This window comes from Vicia villosa, unplaced genomic scaffold (assembly GCF_029867415.1).
Source record: "Vicia villosa cultivar HV-30 ecotype Madison, WI unplaced genomic scaffold, Vvil1.0 ctg.002327F_1_1, whole genome shotgun sequence".
NCBI classification, from domain to species: Eukaryota; Viridiplantae; Streptophyta; class Magnoliopsida; order Fabales; family Fabaceae; genus Vicia; species Vicia villosa.
In genome coordinates, this window is record NW_026705897.1 from 265,631 (window position 1) to 285,656 (window position 20,026).

A 20,026-nucleotide genomic window follows, 5' to 3' on the forward strand; every position below is an offset into this window, starting at 1 on the left:
GGCCGCTGCTTATGTACTTAACTGTGCTTGAAGGATCTATGGGGTGTGTGCTGGGCCAACATGACGAGTCTGGTCGAAAAGAGTGCGCCATTTATTACCTGAGCAAAAAGTTTACCGATTGTGAATCCCGCTACTCACTACTCGAGAAAACTTGCTGTGCTTTGGTATGGGCTGCTCGCCGACTGAGGCAGTATATGTTGACTCACACTACTCTATTGATCTCCAAAATGGACCCGATAAAGTACATCTTTGAAAAACCGGCTCTTACAGGAAGACTAGCTCGATGGCAAATGCTTTTATCAGAATATGACATCCAGTATGTCACACAAAAGGCCATCAAAGGAAGTGTCCTTGCAGATCATCTTGTTCATCAGCCATTAGAAGAGTATCAGTCGATGAAGTTTGACTTTCCTGATGAAGATATCATGAAATTAGATGATAATGAAGGACCCGAACCAGGAGAGCGATGGACTCTCACGTTCGATGGTGCATCAAATGCTATGGGCCATGGTATTGGGGCAGTTTTGACTTCTCCTCGTCAAACTCACATCCCTTTCACAGCTAGAATATGCTTTGATTGCACAAACAATGTCGCAGAATACGAAGCTTGCATAATGGGTCTCGAAGCGGCCATTGATATGAGGATCAAGATCCTTGAGGTGTATGGGGATTCTGCCTTGGTTATACATCAAGTGAGAGGTGATTGGGAGACACGACACCCCAATTTAGTCCCTTATAAGGACTATGTCTTGGAGTTGTTGCCTGCTTTCGAGGAAATCACTTTCAATCATATCCCCCGAGAGGAGAATCAATTGGCAGATGCCTTGGCTACTTTGGCAGCTATGTTCAGAGTTAGTTCCCCAAAAGAGGTGCCGGACATAAGGATCCTCCGTTACAAAGAACCCGCCCATGCGTTCCCTGCTCATTGTCTCACTACTGAAGATGTGCATGATGAAAAGCCATGGTATTATGACATCAAAAGGTATGTTGAGAAGCAAGAGTATCCCGAAGATGCTACGATTGGTGATAAGCGAACGCTTCGAAGGTTAGCATCCAAATTCTTCTTGTCAGGAGACGTCCTGTACAAAAGAAACTATGATTCAGTTTTGCTCAGATGCGTGGATAGACACGAAGCAGAATTGATCATGCGGGAAATTCATGAAGGATCTTTTGGAACTCATTCCAGTGGACATTCCATGGCCAAAAAGATCTTGCGAGCAGGATATTATTGGATGACGATCGAGAGTGATTGTTATGTGTATGTGAAGAAATGTCACAAATGCCAAGTGTACGCTGACAGAATTCATGTTCCTCCAACTCCTCTGAATGTCCTAACGTCACCTTGGCCCTTTGCCATGTGGGGTATCGACATGATTGGACGAATTGAGCCACAAGCTTCAAACGGACACAGATTTATTCTTGTTGCTATCGACTACTTCACCAAATGGGTTGAAGCTGCTTCTTACAAGAACGTGACCAAGCAAGTCGTTACTCGCTTCATCAAGAAAGAGATCATATGCCGATATGGGGTTCCAAACAAGATCATCACGGATAACGGGTCCAATCTTAATAACAAGATGATGGCAGAGTTGTGTGAAGAGTTCAAGATTGAACATCACAATTCATCACCCTATCGGCCAAAGATGAATGGCGCGGTCGAAGCTGCTAACAAGAATATAAAGAAGATTGTCCAGAAGATGGTTAGAACGTACAAAGATTGGCATGAGATGTTGCCATTTGCTTTGCATGGCTATAGAACTTCTGTTCGTACTTCAACTGGGGCAACTCCCTTCTCTCTCGTCTACGGCATGGAGGCCGTACTACCTGTCGAAGTGGAAATTCCTTCGTTGAGAGTCTTGATGGACGCCAAACTCGATGAAACAGAATGGGTTCAAACGAGGCTTGATCATCTCAATCTAATTGAGGAAAAACGCTTATCTGCTATCTGCCATGGCCAGTTGTACCAAAAGAGGATCAAGAAAGCATATGACAAGAAGATTCGGCCTCGAGAATTCCACACAGGTGACCTAGTCGTAAGGAAGATCTTGCCAATTCACACTGATCCAAGGGGCAAATGGACTCCCAACTATGAGGGACCATACATTGTGAAGAAAGCATTTTCAGGTGGTGCTTTAATCCTAACAAAGATGGATGGGGAAGACGTCCCGCTTCCAGTCAATTCAGACTCAGTCAAAAAATACTACGCATAAAGGACCCGCTAGGTCGACGTACCTAGGCAAAAATAAGGGCATCCCGGCAAACCAAAAAGGTTTGGGCAAAAATTAGGGATTAAACAAAAAAGAAAAAAGAGAATAACCCGCTAAGTTGAAAACCCGAAAGGGCGACTTAGGCAAAAAGGGGGGCATCCCGCTGGATTGAAAACCCGAAAGGGCGATCCAGGCAAAAGTTAGGGATCAAAAGCGAGAGGCTGCAGTCTGAATATCCTTCACAAAGACCACTATACGCCCTTGGCAGAACGGACGGATCAATCCAACCACTGCCCTTCTGAAGCAAAGCATTGAGAGGATCGAGGATATGGGAACTGTAGCAATATCAGTTTTAGTGGAAATCCGAGCATTTCTCTTTGCCATTTTACTCTTTGCATTTTATTTTCCTTTTCGCAACTACCTCATTTAGGAGTTGCTTCCTTGTACAGAAGCCTATTCACAGGCATTCCATCAATAAAATGATCTTTTGATGCAAAAGTTTTCTTTCTTTCTTTTTCGCATGCGAGATGTGATTTAATTCGTTATTAAACCTTGCATTGAAAGCGTGGGGGCAAATAATCACAAAATCAAAACGACACACGATGTTACATAAACATAAAAGTGCTCTGAGGGGCACCATTTGCATCCGAATGTTGTTTTCTGTGCAGGTTGCAGGTTCTAGCCATCATATTGACTCGTGACGTGTCACAAAGGTCATCATCACCCCGCACGAAAGTTCCAGAATATAATTCATCAGTACTGGTAAGCATGGAGCACATGAAAAGGTCCATATCCCCCTTCCATATGGCAGACGAAGAATGGTCTCTCAAAAAACTCGTGATTCCCCGAGCGGTATAGGATGTAAAGAAAGTCGAGCAAAGTCACCTCCTCCCTAATAGAGTTATGTTCTAATCCTCCACACAGTTGCCAATAATCTTTGGCACTATGAAGCTTCCAACGCCCACCCACAATGGCGTCTCAAGATCACAGGCAACGGACCCCAATGATCCTACTCTTCTGTTCCACCAGGGCCTTTATTTGGCACTCTTTGCATATAGAATCCATGGCATACAGCATTGCATCCTCAAAAGCGTAGCATATCCATTACAATGGATCATTACGCCGTAAAAACTCAAACATGCATACAAAGCATAAGCCAGATAATAGGAGCCAATGTTGAATCAGAACAATGACCCATCCTCTCAAGTTGTTACCTGTACAAACTTTGCCTGATATCTGCTATCATACTACAAACACTTCCAACCACGGTGCCGGTGCGAGGTATCTTCAATCTCTGATGAGTGTCTGACACAATGTCTCCTTCCGTCCCTCGATGTCGATTCGATGTTGAGTCATAAGATCGCTACGAGATCTTATTCCTATCCAAAGTGTGGAAAATCGCACGAGATTTTCTTTCGACGTTGAGTCATAAGATCGCCACGAGATCTTATCCCTTTCCAAAGTGTGGAAAATCGCACGAGATTTTCTTTCGACGTTGAGTCATAAGATCGCCACGAGATCTTATCCCTTTCCAAAGTGTGGAAAATCGCACGAGATTCTCTTTCGACGTTGAGTCATAAGATCGCTACGAGATCTTATTCCTTTCCAAAGTGTGGAAAATCGCACGAGATTTTCTTTCGACGTTGAGTCATAAGATCGCTACGAGATCTTATTCCTTTCCAAAGTGTGGAAAATCGCACGAGATTTTCTTTCGACGTTGAGTCATAAGGTCGCCACGAGATCTCTTTCCTTTCCAAAGGGTGGAAAATCGCACGAGATTTTCTTTCGACGTTGAGTCATAAGGTCGCCACGAGATCTCATTCCTTTCCAAAGGGTGGAAAATCGCACGAGATTTTCTTTCGATGTTGAGTCATAAGATCGCCACGAGATCTTATTTCTTTTTCTTCTGTTGACAAGTTGATCGCCACGAGATCTTCTTTCGATGTTGAGTCACAGGTCGCCACGAGATCTTATTCCTTCCAGTCCTGATGTTGAGTCGTAAATCGCACGAGGTCTTTTTCTTTCGATAATTGTTTCATGCAACCATTCTCTTTGAAAAAATCCGTGTCGGCACCGCTACCACGTTACAAGCTATCTCCATTATCCACTGTAAATTCTTCCACCAGAAAAAACAAACCTCTCCTTCCCCAGCAGATATCAAAACAAAAATAACACTTACACCATCCTCTCTTCAGGACAAATTTCAGGTCTTTGGTATTTAATCTCCTTAAACCTTGAATGTTCGAAAAGCTGGCGCCAATCTCACCTTCAGGTTCAAGACGATTAAATAGGGGCAGCTGTCATACCCCAAATTTGTCCTACCCTACTCATATGGCTTATGGTTCATGTACATACATTACTTAGGTCATAACTCACATTCATGCATTCATATCATTGGTACTATTCAAAAGGCTAGCAAAGAAAGAGCTCTATTGCAAAGAAGTTTGATCAGAGAACAAGGAAGACTGAGGTGTAATCGTGTGGCTCTATGTTCATTGAAGTCCTCCTAGATTGGGGTGTCTCTCTGCTTCAAATCAGGACATTGGTTGAAGAGTGCAAGCCTGCAAAATCATCTAGTTCGTTAAATCAGGGTTTCTTTGACCAAAGTCAACCAGTTGACTTTCTGGTCATTATTTAATCAGAAATGGCTTCTATGTGTGGAAAACTTCTCACACCGGCTGTGTGGATGTGTTTGTTTGACTGGGTGTGAGTGGAAGAGATTTAATCGGGAATTCCATCAATAGTCGAAAAATCGGGACTGTTGACTTTTGGGTCAAAGTCGGGAAAATTACTCGAATATTGACTTTTGGTGGAAAATCGGTCAAGAAAAGTCGAAGAATGGATAAAATCGGGAGTTTGATAGAAAGCTTCCAAAAATGGAAAAAAGACAAAAATGGAAACTTTTCAACACTTAGAAAAATTTTTGATCCTTTGAATCGTGATGAGCAGTCCACTTCAGCACTGATTTACACATGTCAAATGGCATTTTTTGGGAAAAGTTCCAACATCAAAGTTGTCCCTCTCATGGAGGAGAACAACTTTGTAGTTGGAAGTTTTTTCATTTAAGGCTTGTATCAAGAGATATTAAGGTGAGAAGTTTCTGAAAACTCATTTGAATCAAGTCATATTTCAGGTCATAAGCCAGGTCATGACCAGACATTTCATCAAGCACGTGGCATGCCAAATCTCAAGCCAATTTTATAGCTCTACAAAAATGCCATGGAAGCAAACTTGGCATCATTCTAATCTTTTCCATGCGCTCTATCCAACAAAGCAAGAATCATGGCCATTGAACAAGTATTGAATGAATGGCAAGCCCTCAAAGTCATGCCCTCACCCTGACCAAGTCAAGCATCTGGCCAAGACAGAAATCCAGGTCACGCGCATGCATATCACCAAACGCATGGTGTGCCAACTTCAAGTGCATTTTTCTTCTCCCATGGGTCATCGTTTTGAATAAGTTTGATCTCTTATTACTCCTTGCCATGTCCCCTATCCATTGAATCCAATTTCATTAATTTTGAGCACGCATTGAGCTGGCAAGAGACGTCCGAAGTCATGCACTTGGAGAGTGTATATTTGCACTAGCATCTGGGGCACAAAACCAAGGCACGCACGGGGTGGAGGCAATCATACATTGCCATCTTTGAGTGTGATTTTAAGTGAGTTACAAGCCTTATTCCAAGAGTCCAACGACACTACAATTCCTCAGTTCCATCTCCTCTTTACATTGACACCATGATTAGATTAATTAACGGATCGGAGAAGGAATTGCGCGTTTCTAAAGTTGGTGACACGGCCTAAGTTGAGCAAAGAGGACATTGTAGGCACTTTATCCCTGGCATAAGGGTTAAAAATGCTGCAGCATATGTGCAGTGCCTATTGCCCATCAATCCTTACATTACCTCATATGGCCATGCAAAGGCTGCATGCATAAGGCATATATTCAGTTTACTGCAATTGCACATAACTTGTACATTAAGGGTTCAAGTCCCACATCGAAGAACAAACTATGCTGCAAGAGGCTCATCCACAAGTCCCACACTTATGGGAACCTCACCACTCCTTCCACATTTGCCCTATAAAAGCATATACAACCCTCACTTTGTTCTCTCACGATTCACTCACTGTCTCACTCACACTTCACTTCCATTTTCAGAATTCACTCTTCTCTTCTCCCCCTCATTTTCTCTCATCCGTTCTCACCATCTCCACCACCCCTAACCACCCTAACCAACTTCAACCAACCCCTAACCACCCCAACCAACCTCAACCAACTTCTCCGGCCACCCTAACCGATTGAAACCAACTTTTCCGGCCACCACACTTCACCGGCTTCAGCTATGATCATCATCTCCATGTGGCTTCACTGATTCCCGCCTTTCGCGTGAAGTCATCATCATCAAGGCTGTGCTTCTGGTTCGTATTGCTATTCGGCTCAAGTCCTTGAAGCAAGATCTACACCACCAGTTCTCTCTGCTCGTCTCCATCAGATAACCAACTCCGGCTAGCATCATCATCAACTTACAACCGTCATCGCGAAGCTCATCTTCATCAAGATTAAGGAGTGAAAGGTAGCAGAATTCCTCGTGCTGATTCAAGATTTTGCTTCAGGTAAGTGATCCTGTTTTCTCCTCCTCGTATTAGCAGCATGAGTAGGATTCATATAGCATAGCTAATAACGTGTTTGTACGTATCCGTTGGTCCTTGAAAGCGTTGATTCAGGTGCTTGTTTGCCTCATGTTGTTGTGTGCTTTAATGGCATTTTATTGTTCAGAAGAAGGTAGGGAGTCTATTGATGCGTACAGCGCAATGTTTGGTGATGCTTTTAGAAGCTAGGGCTTTAAAAAACGCTCTCGGTTAGAATGTTAGAGACTGAATTAGTGGAAACTGAGGTCGGATCCGTAATCAGTAAAAGAAACCGAGCGGGATAGCGTCGGAGTTTTTGATTTCTGGAAACCTGTGTTCGCCTCCGCCGCGCGCTTGACCGGAGAAGACGGCCGGAAGCAGTTCTCCGGCGTCTGTGCTATTTGTTCGTTTTAACTCAGACGAGGCACGTGTCAGTATGCCAGTGGTCCGTCTCCCATGAGTTTGTGGTTTTGTCCTTATTCATATCATTGGGTGTTGCGTTGTCAAGTTGTGATTGGCTAGTTTCCTTATTTTGTTTTAGTGACTTAAGTGATATATGACCAATTGATACAGGTTCCATTTACAAGTCACGTTACACTCTAATTTCACATGCTGCATGATAAAAGAGCAAATGAAATAAGAATAAATGATTGGAATAGATAGTGGTTGGGCCACAAATTACATAGGCCTGCAACATTTCCTGAGGCGCGCCCCTGTTTTACTAATACACCATTTGTTACTGGATTGGGCCTGCACGCCCTTACTTCCCCATCCCTGCTCGAGCCCAGTTCTTGGCTGATGAAGATTTCTAGTTCATTTTGAAAACTGCCGTTGCACCCCCCTTTGCCATAATAAATAAATAAAATTGAGTTTCTCTAACTCTTTTTGGCACATTGATTCACTTCTTTTCTTAAATAAAAATAACAAAAAACTTTTTCATCCAATTAGATGTTTTAGAAACTTTATTTTCTTTTAATCAAATTTTAATTGGTATTTTCTTTGAGTTTTAATTGGTTGATAAGTCATAATAAATAAATGGTTTCTTTGTTAATTCAAAATAGCTTTAGAGTGTGAATAAAAATGCAATTGTTTGTGTACATATTTTCATAAACAATTTAGAGTTTATTACTTTTATTTTTGTGAATATTTTCTTATATTGTGAATGTTTAGTTTCTTCCTCATTTCCTTGTAGAAATAATTCATAACATAGATTAGGAAATAGACTAATTCCCTTTCATTCTTTTTCTTTACAACTTTTAAAATACTTAATAAAAACCGATGAAGATCATACCGTTGCTATATTTCATGGTAGGAAAGAAATGATTGAGGCGTAGGCTTCGATGTATGTTCTTTCCTACTTAGCGGAGAAGAAATGATTGAGGTGTGAAGCCTCGATGTATTTCTTAGCCGCTATTTAGAGAAACGATTGTGGCGTAGGCCTCGATGTGCGTTCTCTAAATATTCACAAGGGAACTCCTTTTTATTTCTACTAAACGGAAAAGAAATGATTGGAATGTAGATTTCGATGTATTTCTTAACCGTCATTTAGAGAATCGATTGTGGTGTAGACCTCGATGTGCATTCTCTAAATACTCAAAAAACAAAAACTCTTTTTGGTATGATCTAAGTCACAAATTAAAATCCCCATAAAAAACACCAACCAAAAACACTTCAAAAAACACTAATAAATGGTCAGATTTAAAGCAAAAGTAAGGAAGTGATGCGAGACCTTGTAGTGGGTCCTCGTCATCATGGAATTACCCCTAAAAGACACAAACCAATCTCTCTTTTTCTTCTTTTCTTAAGGGCAAGTTATCTCCGCTCCATTGCATCCTAGGCTGTCCCCTTGCGCAAGAGCGTGAGCGTTAACGCCGCCCAACTAAAAAACACAAAAACAAACAGAAAATCGTGAGCCGAGCTACGGTAACTCTGATTCCTGAAAAGGATACGTAGGCAGCGGGGTAGGGCCCGTGCGAGTACAATTCTTTCTTTTCCCTACATTTTGCATTCATTTCGCATTTAGACCTAGACATTACATACACCCTTTAGATAGAAACAAACATAGGTGGATACCATCGAGTACGATGGGCGCGAGGGGTGCTAATACCTTCCCCTCGCGTAACCGACTCCCGTACCTTGATTCTCTGGTCGCAAGACCTTGTTCCTTCCTTTGTGAGGTTTTCTGATATTCCTTTCCCTTATGGGAAAAATATATTGGTGGCGACTCTGTTCATTTTTCGCGAGCGTGCGACACTAAGAAGGAGATTTTCTCACTTGTAGTAGAGAGAGTTTGGAAGAAAATCAAGGGGTGGAAGGAACAGTTTCTATCTAGGGCAGGCAAAGAAGTTCTTATCAAAGCAGTGGCCCAGGCTATCCCCACTTATGTGATGAGTTGCTACAGGTTACCAGAAGCCATATGCAAGGAGATTGAAAATTTGCTGGCTAGATTTTGGTGGGGAGCTAGAAATGGGGAGAGGAAAGTCCACTGGGTGAGCTGGGAGAAACTGTCTAAGGCCAAAGGCAGTGGAGGGATGGGATTCAGAGGTATAAGCGACTTCAACAAGAGTCTTCTAGGAAAACAATATTGGAGATTGCTTAACTGTGAAGATTCTCTGGTTGGTAGAGTCATGAAGGGGAGGTACTATCCTAGAACAACAGTTGACAAAAGTAATATTGGTTATGCTCCAAGCTACGCGTGGAAAAGCATTATTAGTGCCCAGGAGTTAGTTCAGAAGGGGGCTCGATGGATAATAGGCAATGGTCAGCATGTCAATATCTTTGAGGATGGTTGGCTGCCTCTTAACCACAACTTCAGAGTAAAATCACAGAGGAGAATTCTGGATGAAGACTGCAAGGTGGCAACTCTCATTGATGAGGATCTGAGGATGTGTAACAGAGATTTTATCTTCCAACATTTTGATCATGATGAAGCAATACAAATTGTCAGTTTACCTTTGTCAAGATGCCTTATGAGGGACAAACAAATTTGGCACTATGAGAAAAGTGGAGAGTATTCAGTGAGATCGGCTTATCATCTTTCTCAGCAGCTTCGAGAGTCTAAAGCCCCTGGCCCCTTTACTCCTCCTTGCAAGAAATTATGGCAGTCCATTTGGAAGGCTCCTGTGCATGTTAGAGTTCAAAATTTCCTTTGGAGAGCTGCAAAGAACATCTTGCCAACCAAACACAATCTGCTGAAGAAAGGTATTCAGTTAGACTATACCTGCCTTTTTTGCAATAAGGATGTAGAAACTGTTAAGCATTTATTCATGGATTGCGACTTTGCTAGGACAACTTTGTTCTCCTCTGTTCTGAGCTATAGAATTCCTTGTGGTCTGGATTTCAATGACTGGTTGCTTAGAATTCTAACTTGTGGTGATTCTCTGAGTTCTCAATTAATCTGTAATACTGTCTATAAGATATGGCTGGGGAGAAATCAGAAAATGTATCAAGCTAAGAATGCATCTCCAATCAAGGTTGTTGAGGAGGCCTTGGAGAGTGTTTTAGAATTCAATAAATGGAATCCTGTTAAGAAAAGTGTGGATAGGTTGGGGCCACTGCCTGATTTAAGCAAGATGCAAGTCCATTCTGTTCATGTGGATGCTAGCTTCTCTGAGGAAGGATTCTTGTCCATGGGTTGCATAATAACAGATCACAATCAGGTTTTCTCTTTGGCCGCGTGTAGAAGAGAGGAGGTCCAAGTGGAGGTGGCTGTATGAGAAGCTATGGCAGTGAGGTGGGGCTTGTCCTTGGCAAAAGAGCTGAACCTCAAAAAGCTTGTGGTCAAGTCTGATGCAAAGTCTGTAGTGGATTGTGTTAATGGTCTCTCTAGGAATGCAACATTGGAGCCAGTGATAGTGGATATTAGGGAAAGCTTAAGCTCTTTCATGTTAGCTTCCTTATTGTTTCACAGCCGTATTTGTAATTCTCAGGCCCATAACTTAGCTAGATTAGCTCACTTTGTTGGCTCTAGAACTTGGGTCGATGAGTTCCCTAATCAGGACATTTCTTCTGTTGTATCGCATGCTTATTTGCTCTAATGAAATAGCTTTCATTTAAAAAAAAAAAGTTTAACATGTGTCATAATAAATGTGATATGTCATATGCAAGATAATTTTTTTTGATATCCATAAGTTTAATTGAATACCAATATCCTTAAGAAAAATGCTAAATATCACGACAATGGTTTTCCCGATCACAAATGACGTGGCACCTATTTATTTTATTTACTTTTGATTTCCACCGCTTAATTTTTCTGATAATGACCACTTCATTTCTCACAACTCTCATGGTCATGGAGGTTACCTTTACATAGTTGATAAAATAACTAGTTAGATTTCTGCAAAGAAGATGGAGTTGGGTTTACACACTAGGGCATCAAGAGATGAATCTGAAACAAAATTTGAGATTTGTAATAGCAATTAGCCACCATAAAAACCACCTAACATTTTTTAAACTTCCAAACATTCTTTTTAAAACTTTTTTTGGATTAGAATTGGGAGAAATTTCATTTTCCTTTATCTCTTCCAGATTATGATTACCTCCATCACCATTTTCTTTAGTTAAATTAAAAGTCAGAAAATTCAAAACTCTGAATATCCAACAGATTCCTTCTATACCATGTTTTTACTAAAAAAAACTTATTTCAAAATTGTATCCTTCTATACCATGTTTTTACTAAAAAAACTTATTTCAAAATTGTAAATTAAAGTTGCAAACTTTTATTTTAAGGGCGATACATTTAATCCCAGTTTATTCAGAAACAGATATCGAGGAGAAGCTAAGGAGATTGGAGCAAGTCAAACAATAAATTTATTTGTGTTCTATAATACAACAACAACAACAACGATAATAATAATAATAATAATAATAATAATAATAATAATAATAATAATAATAATAATAATAATAATAATAATAATAATAATAATAATAATAATAATAATAATAATAATTCAACTTTTGATAAAAGTATATCAACATTGCTATTTAGTACGATGAATTTTTTTCGTTAAATTCACGAATCATCTGTGTATCAAATCAATGGATGTAACTTCCGGCTTTTGTGGGATACATGGGTAATGGTAGCATAGAAAATGGTCAAAGTAATGCCACATCACTCGTATATCTTTCGTTTAGTCACATAAAGCATATCATACTAAATTATAATCCTATAACTTCTTCCCACCAAAATTTCCCATCAAATTTTTTTCACTAATTAATAATATAAAAAATTTATAATAATCAATTAATTATAATTAAATAAATAATAATAATAATAATTATTAATATTAATATTATTATTTATCAATCCACCTCTTCAAGTAACCCCATGTTATTTTCCATTACATAATAATAATTTAAAAAATACATACAAATAAATTTATCTCTAAAAGTGATGTTAAATACAAATACTCCATAGAGTTTAAAAGATACATACAAATAAATTTATTTATCTTCTATCATTTAAAAAATTTGTGAATTTTCTATTTTAATTTCACAATTCTACTTATTTTCTATTTTAATTATTAAATTGGTGTTATAAATAGTTAATCTATTGTTTTCTTTATTAATTTTATGTTGATTTATTTTAAATACTTAAATTATAATATAAAACATCAAAACAATTAACTTATTTTTTAAATCACATATGTAACTTATATCGACATTATTTATACAAATATATTTTAAATTATTTTTTAAAATTATAATAATTATCATTAACATTCAAATAACCGTGCATCGCACGGGTGTACGGCTAGTTTCAAAGTATATTTTAAAAAACAACAAAACTAGCTTTCGTGAATTCGTGAGTAATTTATCTCGCAAGATATAGCATCACTTTTTTTTTGGTACAATGGAGGGCCTAAGCCAGAAAAAAAGAAAGAAACTAAATCGGATCTAAGAAAAAACTACTGATTCCTAACGAATCCGCCGCAATAATCGGCCAAAGGAACTCTGGAGCCATGTTACAAACCAAATCAAACTTCTCCATACAACCTCTATTAGCTAAAGCATCTGCACACATGTTAGTATTTCTATGGGCATACGAGATGACCACTAGCTCATGAGACGCAATATGGTCCTTAATCTGACGCAGCAAGGGAACACAATCCAAATGCCCGATTACACCATCTTCAATAGCTTTAATTACTACCATTGAGTCGATATTGAGTTCCACCTTCTTATAGCCCATGGAAAGAGTGAGCTTCAAACCCTCTAGGACTCCCCAGAACTCAGCCTTAATCTCATTGCACGTTCCCAGATATTTAATGAATCTTCCTCTCCAAGCTCCATGTGAATCTCTGATAATGCCACCGCACCCAGCTTCATGCCCGCTTTTACTAGCTCTGTCTGTATTAAGTTTCTACATTCCACAAGTCGGCGGTCTCCACCCGGTGAAAATATTATTCCCTTGATCTCCCAAACCCACCTTTGAAGACATAATGGCATCACTGTACTCTTGCTTCTTTTTAAGAATATAACAAATCTGATCATGTGGTCTAGCAAAAGTATCATCATGTTCTTCAAGGTTTTTCCAATACCATAACGTGTGACAAGTATAGATCCAAAGCTCACACCATCCTTTGTTCCTCGGTAATTAAGATATAGCATCACTCTATTCTTAATAAAAATAAAAATAAATTTAAAATTATTTAAAAAAATAAAGTGACATTAAATGATAGATACCTATATAATTTTTACTCACTACAATGATTTTGTTTAATAAAATTCAACCAATAGTTTTACTAAGTATTTTATTTGTCCCCACTCCCCCTCATTCAATATGTTGAATATTTTCAACACTAATTAATCCACCTCACATTCAACACTCCATTCAACACCTCATTACAAATTTACAATCATTCAACTATTTAATAATTTTTTTAACAACCTCAGTGTAAATGGTCTTAAACACTCACTCTTTTATTAGTTACTCACTCTTTTATTAATTGAAATTGAAATATGTGTGAGTCCTACCACTTTATGTGGAACCTATTTTCAAAATGATAAACTCACACATGTTTATTATTGTTAACAGTTCTCTAAATGTAAATGTAAATCAATTTGTGTCGATATTAGTTTATGAAATGTGAGTAAATAAGTGTATTAGACCATCTCCAATGGTGCAACTCATTTGTGAGTTCTTTATGGGTCCCACCAGCCATATCATCTTAAAATAATTTATTTAATATTTATTTTATTGGTGTAATTTAAATGGGTCCCACAACTTTACCTCATAAATTAATTTGATTGGGTACCACAATTTTTTACTAGTTGCATTGCAATGCAACTCTACTATGACATGGTAAATTGATTCAATTTTTAATTATTATATTGATGTCTAGTTGGAGAACTCATTGAAAAATACTATCATTGGAGATGCTCTTAGTGTGATCGTTTCGTTGCCATGTTATTCACGTTTTATTCATGTTTAATGTTGTGTCTATATGTTAATTTGTGCATTTTAATTTGATCACTCTCTTTTCATTGTCCGTGTAGACGCAAGTTCTACCATAAGCCACGTGTTACTTAGAGTCTTGAAGTTAATTTGGAATCATCTTAGCTTTCTCTGTTATTTTTGAATTACTGGTTGTTGAAGCTAAGCACTCGGCTTCAACATTACAACATATATATAGCACTTTGCATTTAAATGTAATAGTAGTATGGCAATTACAATGTTAAATTGGCATAATATATTCATAGTAGTGAAGAATGTTTCACATCTTCTCACATTTTTCAGCATCACGTCAAGGAACTGATTTGATTCAAGAGCTCTCTTCACCGTAATGAATAGTACTAAGCATGGATATTTAATCTGCTACAAAATTGCAATTGAGTTGACAAACCTGAAAATTCCATATTTCAATAATAAATTAACACCATAAGATCACCTTAAACCAATATTCTAACTTGGACTTTCACCCTACTTTTGATTTAATTGTATGAGATGAATCCTACCAATTATTAAACTATACACAGTTACATGATGCAGCTGGAACTAGTACATTAAAAGATGGCTTGTGTTAGCTAGAAATAGGAAACTGTTATTACCTTGTTGAATTGAAGCTCTATCTATCCAAGGTAGCGAAGCAAGACACCATCATTTCCCAATACAAATCCCTTTTTCTCATCAATGAACCTGCAGCAAGTAGATCATTAATCATTTACAAGATTTTATCATAGAAGTTTTACAAACTCAACTCTAACCTTCACGCTCCTGTGAACTTAATTTATATTGTGGAAAGTTTTTCATCCGTGCTAAACATAACAGGTAAAGTATTATTTTCTATAATTGCATCTGATAGGTTTATGGTGCATGTTTATAGGAAGGGGAAAGAAGAAAAGGAAAGTAGTGGTATTGGGCCAAAAGAGCGAGGCATGTGTGTATAAAAGGAGAAAGGGACAGATGGGAACAGATGTGGAAGATATCTTAACCCTCATCAGTCACACACTATTGTATAATTTATATTCTACAAAATATTATTGGTCGATTCTTTTTGCATCTTTTGCAAATAGGAAAGGAGTATCACAAGCACATATGGAACAATATAAGTGGAGGATATATGAACACGAGGAACTTGGTTTGGTTGGGGCATGAGCTCTATCAAGTAATTTGTAATTTCGAAGTGTACACTCGTAATTAAGAACAATTATATAAAACTGGAGTCTAGTAATAGTTGTACTCACTTTACTGCGTATAAGTTTGCAGCAATATTGTCAGCAGCTTTGTCACGAATCCAAGACTTGCCACCGTTATTAGTTCTCAAGAGAACACCGCTCCCACCTGCTGCCCAAGCCTCATCCTGTATGCATAATTTTGCAAATTTTATATATAAAGTTGTTTTCACCATTTTCCGCAAAATTTGAAACTAATAATATTGAAAGAACTGCAGAGGAAATAGTCATATTGCGAATGCTTAATTTATTTTAAGACTGATACAAGCAAGAATTTGTTCATTCAACAAAGAAGCAGTGTAATTTAGCAAATTGGAATCACTATGAATGCAGTAAAACTTTACCGTTGAACGATATCCAACATCAAGAATGCCAAACCCCCGGCTTTGAACAGGAACTTCCTCAAATTCTTCAGTTATCTGTAACAATAAAATACCTTTCGTTAACAAAACTAATATTGAATAAAAGACAAGCAAAAATTATCCAGAAAGACTTGAAATGAGTGAAAAGGAAGACCACATAAGAAAAAGAAGATTATCTAGAAGAAAAGGAGTGAAAAGGAAGACTGCTAGTATCATATTGGTACACTAGAATGAAATTATCAGTATTAAGTACCCCCGTGCCCTTGCTGAGATACAGACCACCTCCACGGACAAGAAGCCACAGGCCTCCATCAGCTCTCCATCCCATGTTTTGGATTCTTCTAGCAACTGCTCTGTTATGTGGCTGCCAGTACGCCTGAAAATTACATAAACATGTAGTTAAGCACTATTACTATTAGTGAAGAAGAAATATCAACCAAACATCTATGGCTAAATGGAAAACTCATCTACCACAAGGAAAATACTTGTACATTAAAGACATATATTACAACAAGTACAGGCTAAGGCATTATGATGCATTGAGGAAGAAAGTATATATTTCAACAGTGCAAAAAGGAAAAGTGAGGATCTCTTATATTTTTGTCTGTTGGTAGACTTTTTTTCTTCAGGAGGTCTATCCTATGACATCATATTTAGATAAAAACAAACAAAAATATTTTCTTAAAGTGGTGGGTATACAGGAAAATTCCTGGGTCTGCATCATGCTAAAATATAGTTCATATCGACTCCTTATCAAAGAGATTCAATGTTAATAATACTCCCAAGAAAATTTTTAATGCATCAAACTATTATGTTTTATTTTAAAATAATGATGTAATAGTATTCTGTATTCCTGTATATTTAAATAGGCCACAGTTAGCAACTTTCATTAGTTTGGCAACTGCATATAAACTGTAGTACTGTACTACCAGCTCAGTTTATAGGAATTGCTGCTACAAATTTTCCTATTGATGAGTTAAATTTAGTTAAATGCTTAAAAATAATCGAAACTCCAATCTAAAAGTAAAGCTACCAAGCAAATAAAAGCAAAAGGCGTCATTGAAGTAAAAGCCTCACCTGACCAGGCTCCCAGGTCAAGTAGAAGTTGCCACGACTTGAGACTGCAACATACCTTCCATCGGGAGATCGATTGACAGTATTGAAAGTTCCAGTGTAATAACTTGCACCACTAATACCACTAGAAACTGTTCTGAAGAGGCAACATAGCTAGATAAATGTCTTGATGTATAAAACCAAAATACAATATTTGCAGTATTGAAAATTGTGAAAGATAGACCGTCTAAGGAGATTTTGTAACATATAGATAAAAAGTTGAATTTATTCTTTAATAGCATCATAAAAACCATCCAATTTCCAAAAGTATTAACGCTGGACTTTCCGTATTTCTAATCTCCAGCATAGAATAGAGTTTTCTTCAATCAAAATGTTGGCTAAGTTCACTTCCTAATTTAAAATAGTTGCATTTCTTAAGTAGTATTATGCATTCATCCATACACATACATTCTGCATTCTCAGACAGTTACATCAAACAAAGTTTGGTTTTTTGTCTCTCGGAAACTCACCTATTAAGCGTAGCCGAAACTGATTCCTGAACAGCAGCCTTCCAATTGTATCCTCTATTTGCAGTAACATATATTGCACCTTCATCAGTCACCATCTCCGCACCCTTGTCATCAGTCGCCTTTATGTATACCTACATATTTAACAACTTATGTGAGCATTTGATTTATGTGATTTATGTTTAGATTTTTGAATCTGAAAGCAGGTTTGATGCAAAATTAGTGTAAATTTACTACTGTATTGTATTTGGATGATGCATGTATACCATATCGCCTGGAAGCTCAGCACTGAGTGGTATCCTTTCCCAACTATCTCCAGCATCAGAAGTGTAGAGCAGAATTGCAGGTTTTCCCACTATCCATCCTTCTTTCCCTTTGAAGCTGATAGAATTAAACCTATAGTTAAAATCTTCATCTTCTGCAGATGGAATAGATCGTGGAGCCCAAGTGTTTCCTCCATCTTTAGTCTCCAAAAGGGTTTGTCTCGTCCCCAGGAGAAAACCTAGCACACCAACACCGTTTCCATTTTACAATACAACTTCAAACAACAAAAACAGACCAAGTATACAAGCATTTCATAAACGTGATTTTGAAAAGATCAAATTATGTAAAATTCAATTTCGTTATAATCAAGTTTAAAATAAAGTGATTGTATGTATGTTTGCATCCTTCTACGTTAGAAACAAAATTGATGGAAAAATTAGTGCAATCTTTCCAATCCAATACAAAAACTAGTTTTATCATTCTAGGTTCTTTTTGGATAAAAAATTATAGTATGTCTGATTTGGCTTTTGGAAGAGACAAAATCAATTCTATAGGTATAGAATTGATTCTGGAGTGATTTTGAAGTGTTTAGTTCTTCTAAAGTAGAATCAGTGTTGTTGATGGCGGAGAGCCAAAATCCCGCCATACCGGCCGCTTTGCGGCATCATTATTGCGGATTATGGCGGAAAAACCCACAATAGCAGCCAATATTTACCATTACGCTGAGCACAAAAACTGCCATGTATATCCGCTATAGTGAGTGGAATTGATTATGCTTTCAGAATTGATCCTACTTAAACTAGAATTAGTAGCTTATAAGTTTAAACGTAATTTTTACACTGAAATTTGTTGTTCACCTCACTTTTACATAAATGTATCCAAACATAAATCAATTATGCTAAACTCAATTCTACCAAACTCAACTCAATCAAAATCACTTCTACCAAACTCAATTCTATGAAAATCAATTATGTTCCTCACCAATCCAAACACACATATTGAACATTTATAGCACAAGTGAGATTGCCATTTAAGAACTTAAGTATATACTATTTCTATAACAAAAATAAATTAAAGTCAAATTATATCATATAAGATATCCATAATAACTTATGAAAATAAGCTAAAAAGAGCGAATGGATATGTCGTGTTGTTTACATAAGCTCTTCCCTAAGTTAACTCAGTCTAACAATACATGCATAATCAACTATGTAGCACCGACACCTCTGAAAAAATGTGTGTCCGTGTCGGTATCACACACTTGCACCGACACTTGTGATTACCTATAATTTATTTATTTTTTCAAATAATTACAAGTGTCCTCGTGTCAGTGCCAGCGTCTTTTTCGGAGTGTCCGTGCTTCATAGATAATCAATATTAAGTAACAATAATCAAACTCATAATGCATTTAAACTAAAATCACTTTTAAATGAAATAATCAACTCTGAAGTTAAACCAAACACAAAAAAAGTAAAAAGAATGAAACAAGAATTACCATGGTTAGGGTCTTCAGGCACAAAAGCGATATCCAGAAGGACAACACCAGGATCGATAGGTAGATAAACTCTTTCCCACTCCGAAAGAGTTTCTTCAGCTTTCACCAACTGAGAAGGTACCAACACCGATATAGCCGTGGTTTCCGCGATGAACTGTCTCCTCGTTCTGGAGAGTTCGGAGGAAGCTTTGACGACGAAGCTTCGAGTTCGAGAATGAATAGATTTAGAAGGTAATTGAGATAATAACGGTCTGCATAGAGTAGATGAATCGGTGAATGTGAATTGCAGAGTCGCCATTGGAACGAACTCGAATTGTGTTTCTAGCTATCTGTGTGTTTGTGTATCTATCTGCCTTATCCCGAATCACAATAACGGTTTCGCGGGTGATTTCGCTTCATCAGATTGTGTGGATCATAACCTTCCAACGTTTTCGATTTTTTATTTTTTATTACTAGTTAAATATTTGACCTTTAATCATTTTTTTAAAGAAAATCTCTTTTGCAATAAAAAAAGTAACAATAAAAAAACAGTAGATAGATAAAACAAACAATATAGATTTTTTTTATCCAAATAATCCACTTTTTCAAATTAGAAAGGCTAAGTTCACTCTCTCTCTTGTCTGTTTGTACAGGTTAGTACTTGTACTCAAATCACCTAAAATACCATAATTCAATAATTTTTAATGCGGTTTAAAGATGCTTCCACAGATTTCTTCTTAGTCGACCATGTCGAAGCGACACCATCACTAAAACCTATAATAGTCTATTTCACACTCACTTAACATCATGCAAATGTTAATCATTCTCCAACTA

General features: G+C 37.6%; 1 protein-coding gene across 1 annotated transcript; it reads right to left on the bottom strand.

Annotated features, from left to right (window-relative positions):
- Positions 1–14,380: 14,380 nt before the first annotated feature.
- LOC131638540 (photosystem II stability/assembly factor HCF136, chloroplastic-like) lies at positions 14,381–19,626 on the bottom strand. The gene is made up of 9 exons (XM_058909100.1): positions 19,214–19,626; positions 17,721–17,956; positions 17,458–17,588; positions 16,952–17,084; positions 16,128–16,250; positions 15,857–15,931; positions 15,525–15,640; positions 14,889–14,976; positions 14,381–14,683 (listed from the first exon to the last, which is right to left on the bottom strand). The coding sequence occupies exons 1-8, from the start codon at positions 19,509–19,511 to the stop codon at positions 14,910–14,912; spliced, it is 1,179 nt and encodes a 392-aa protein (XP_058765083.1). The 5' UTR covers positions 19,512–19,626; the 3' UTR covers positions 14,381–14,683; positions 14,889–14,909.
- Positions 19,627–20,026: the final 400 nt, after the last annotated feature.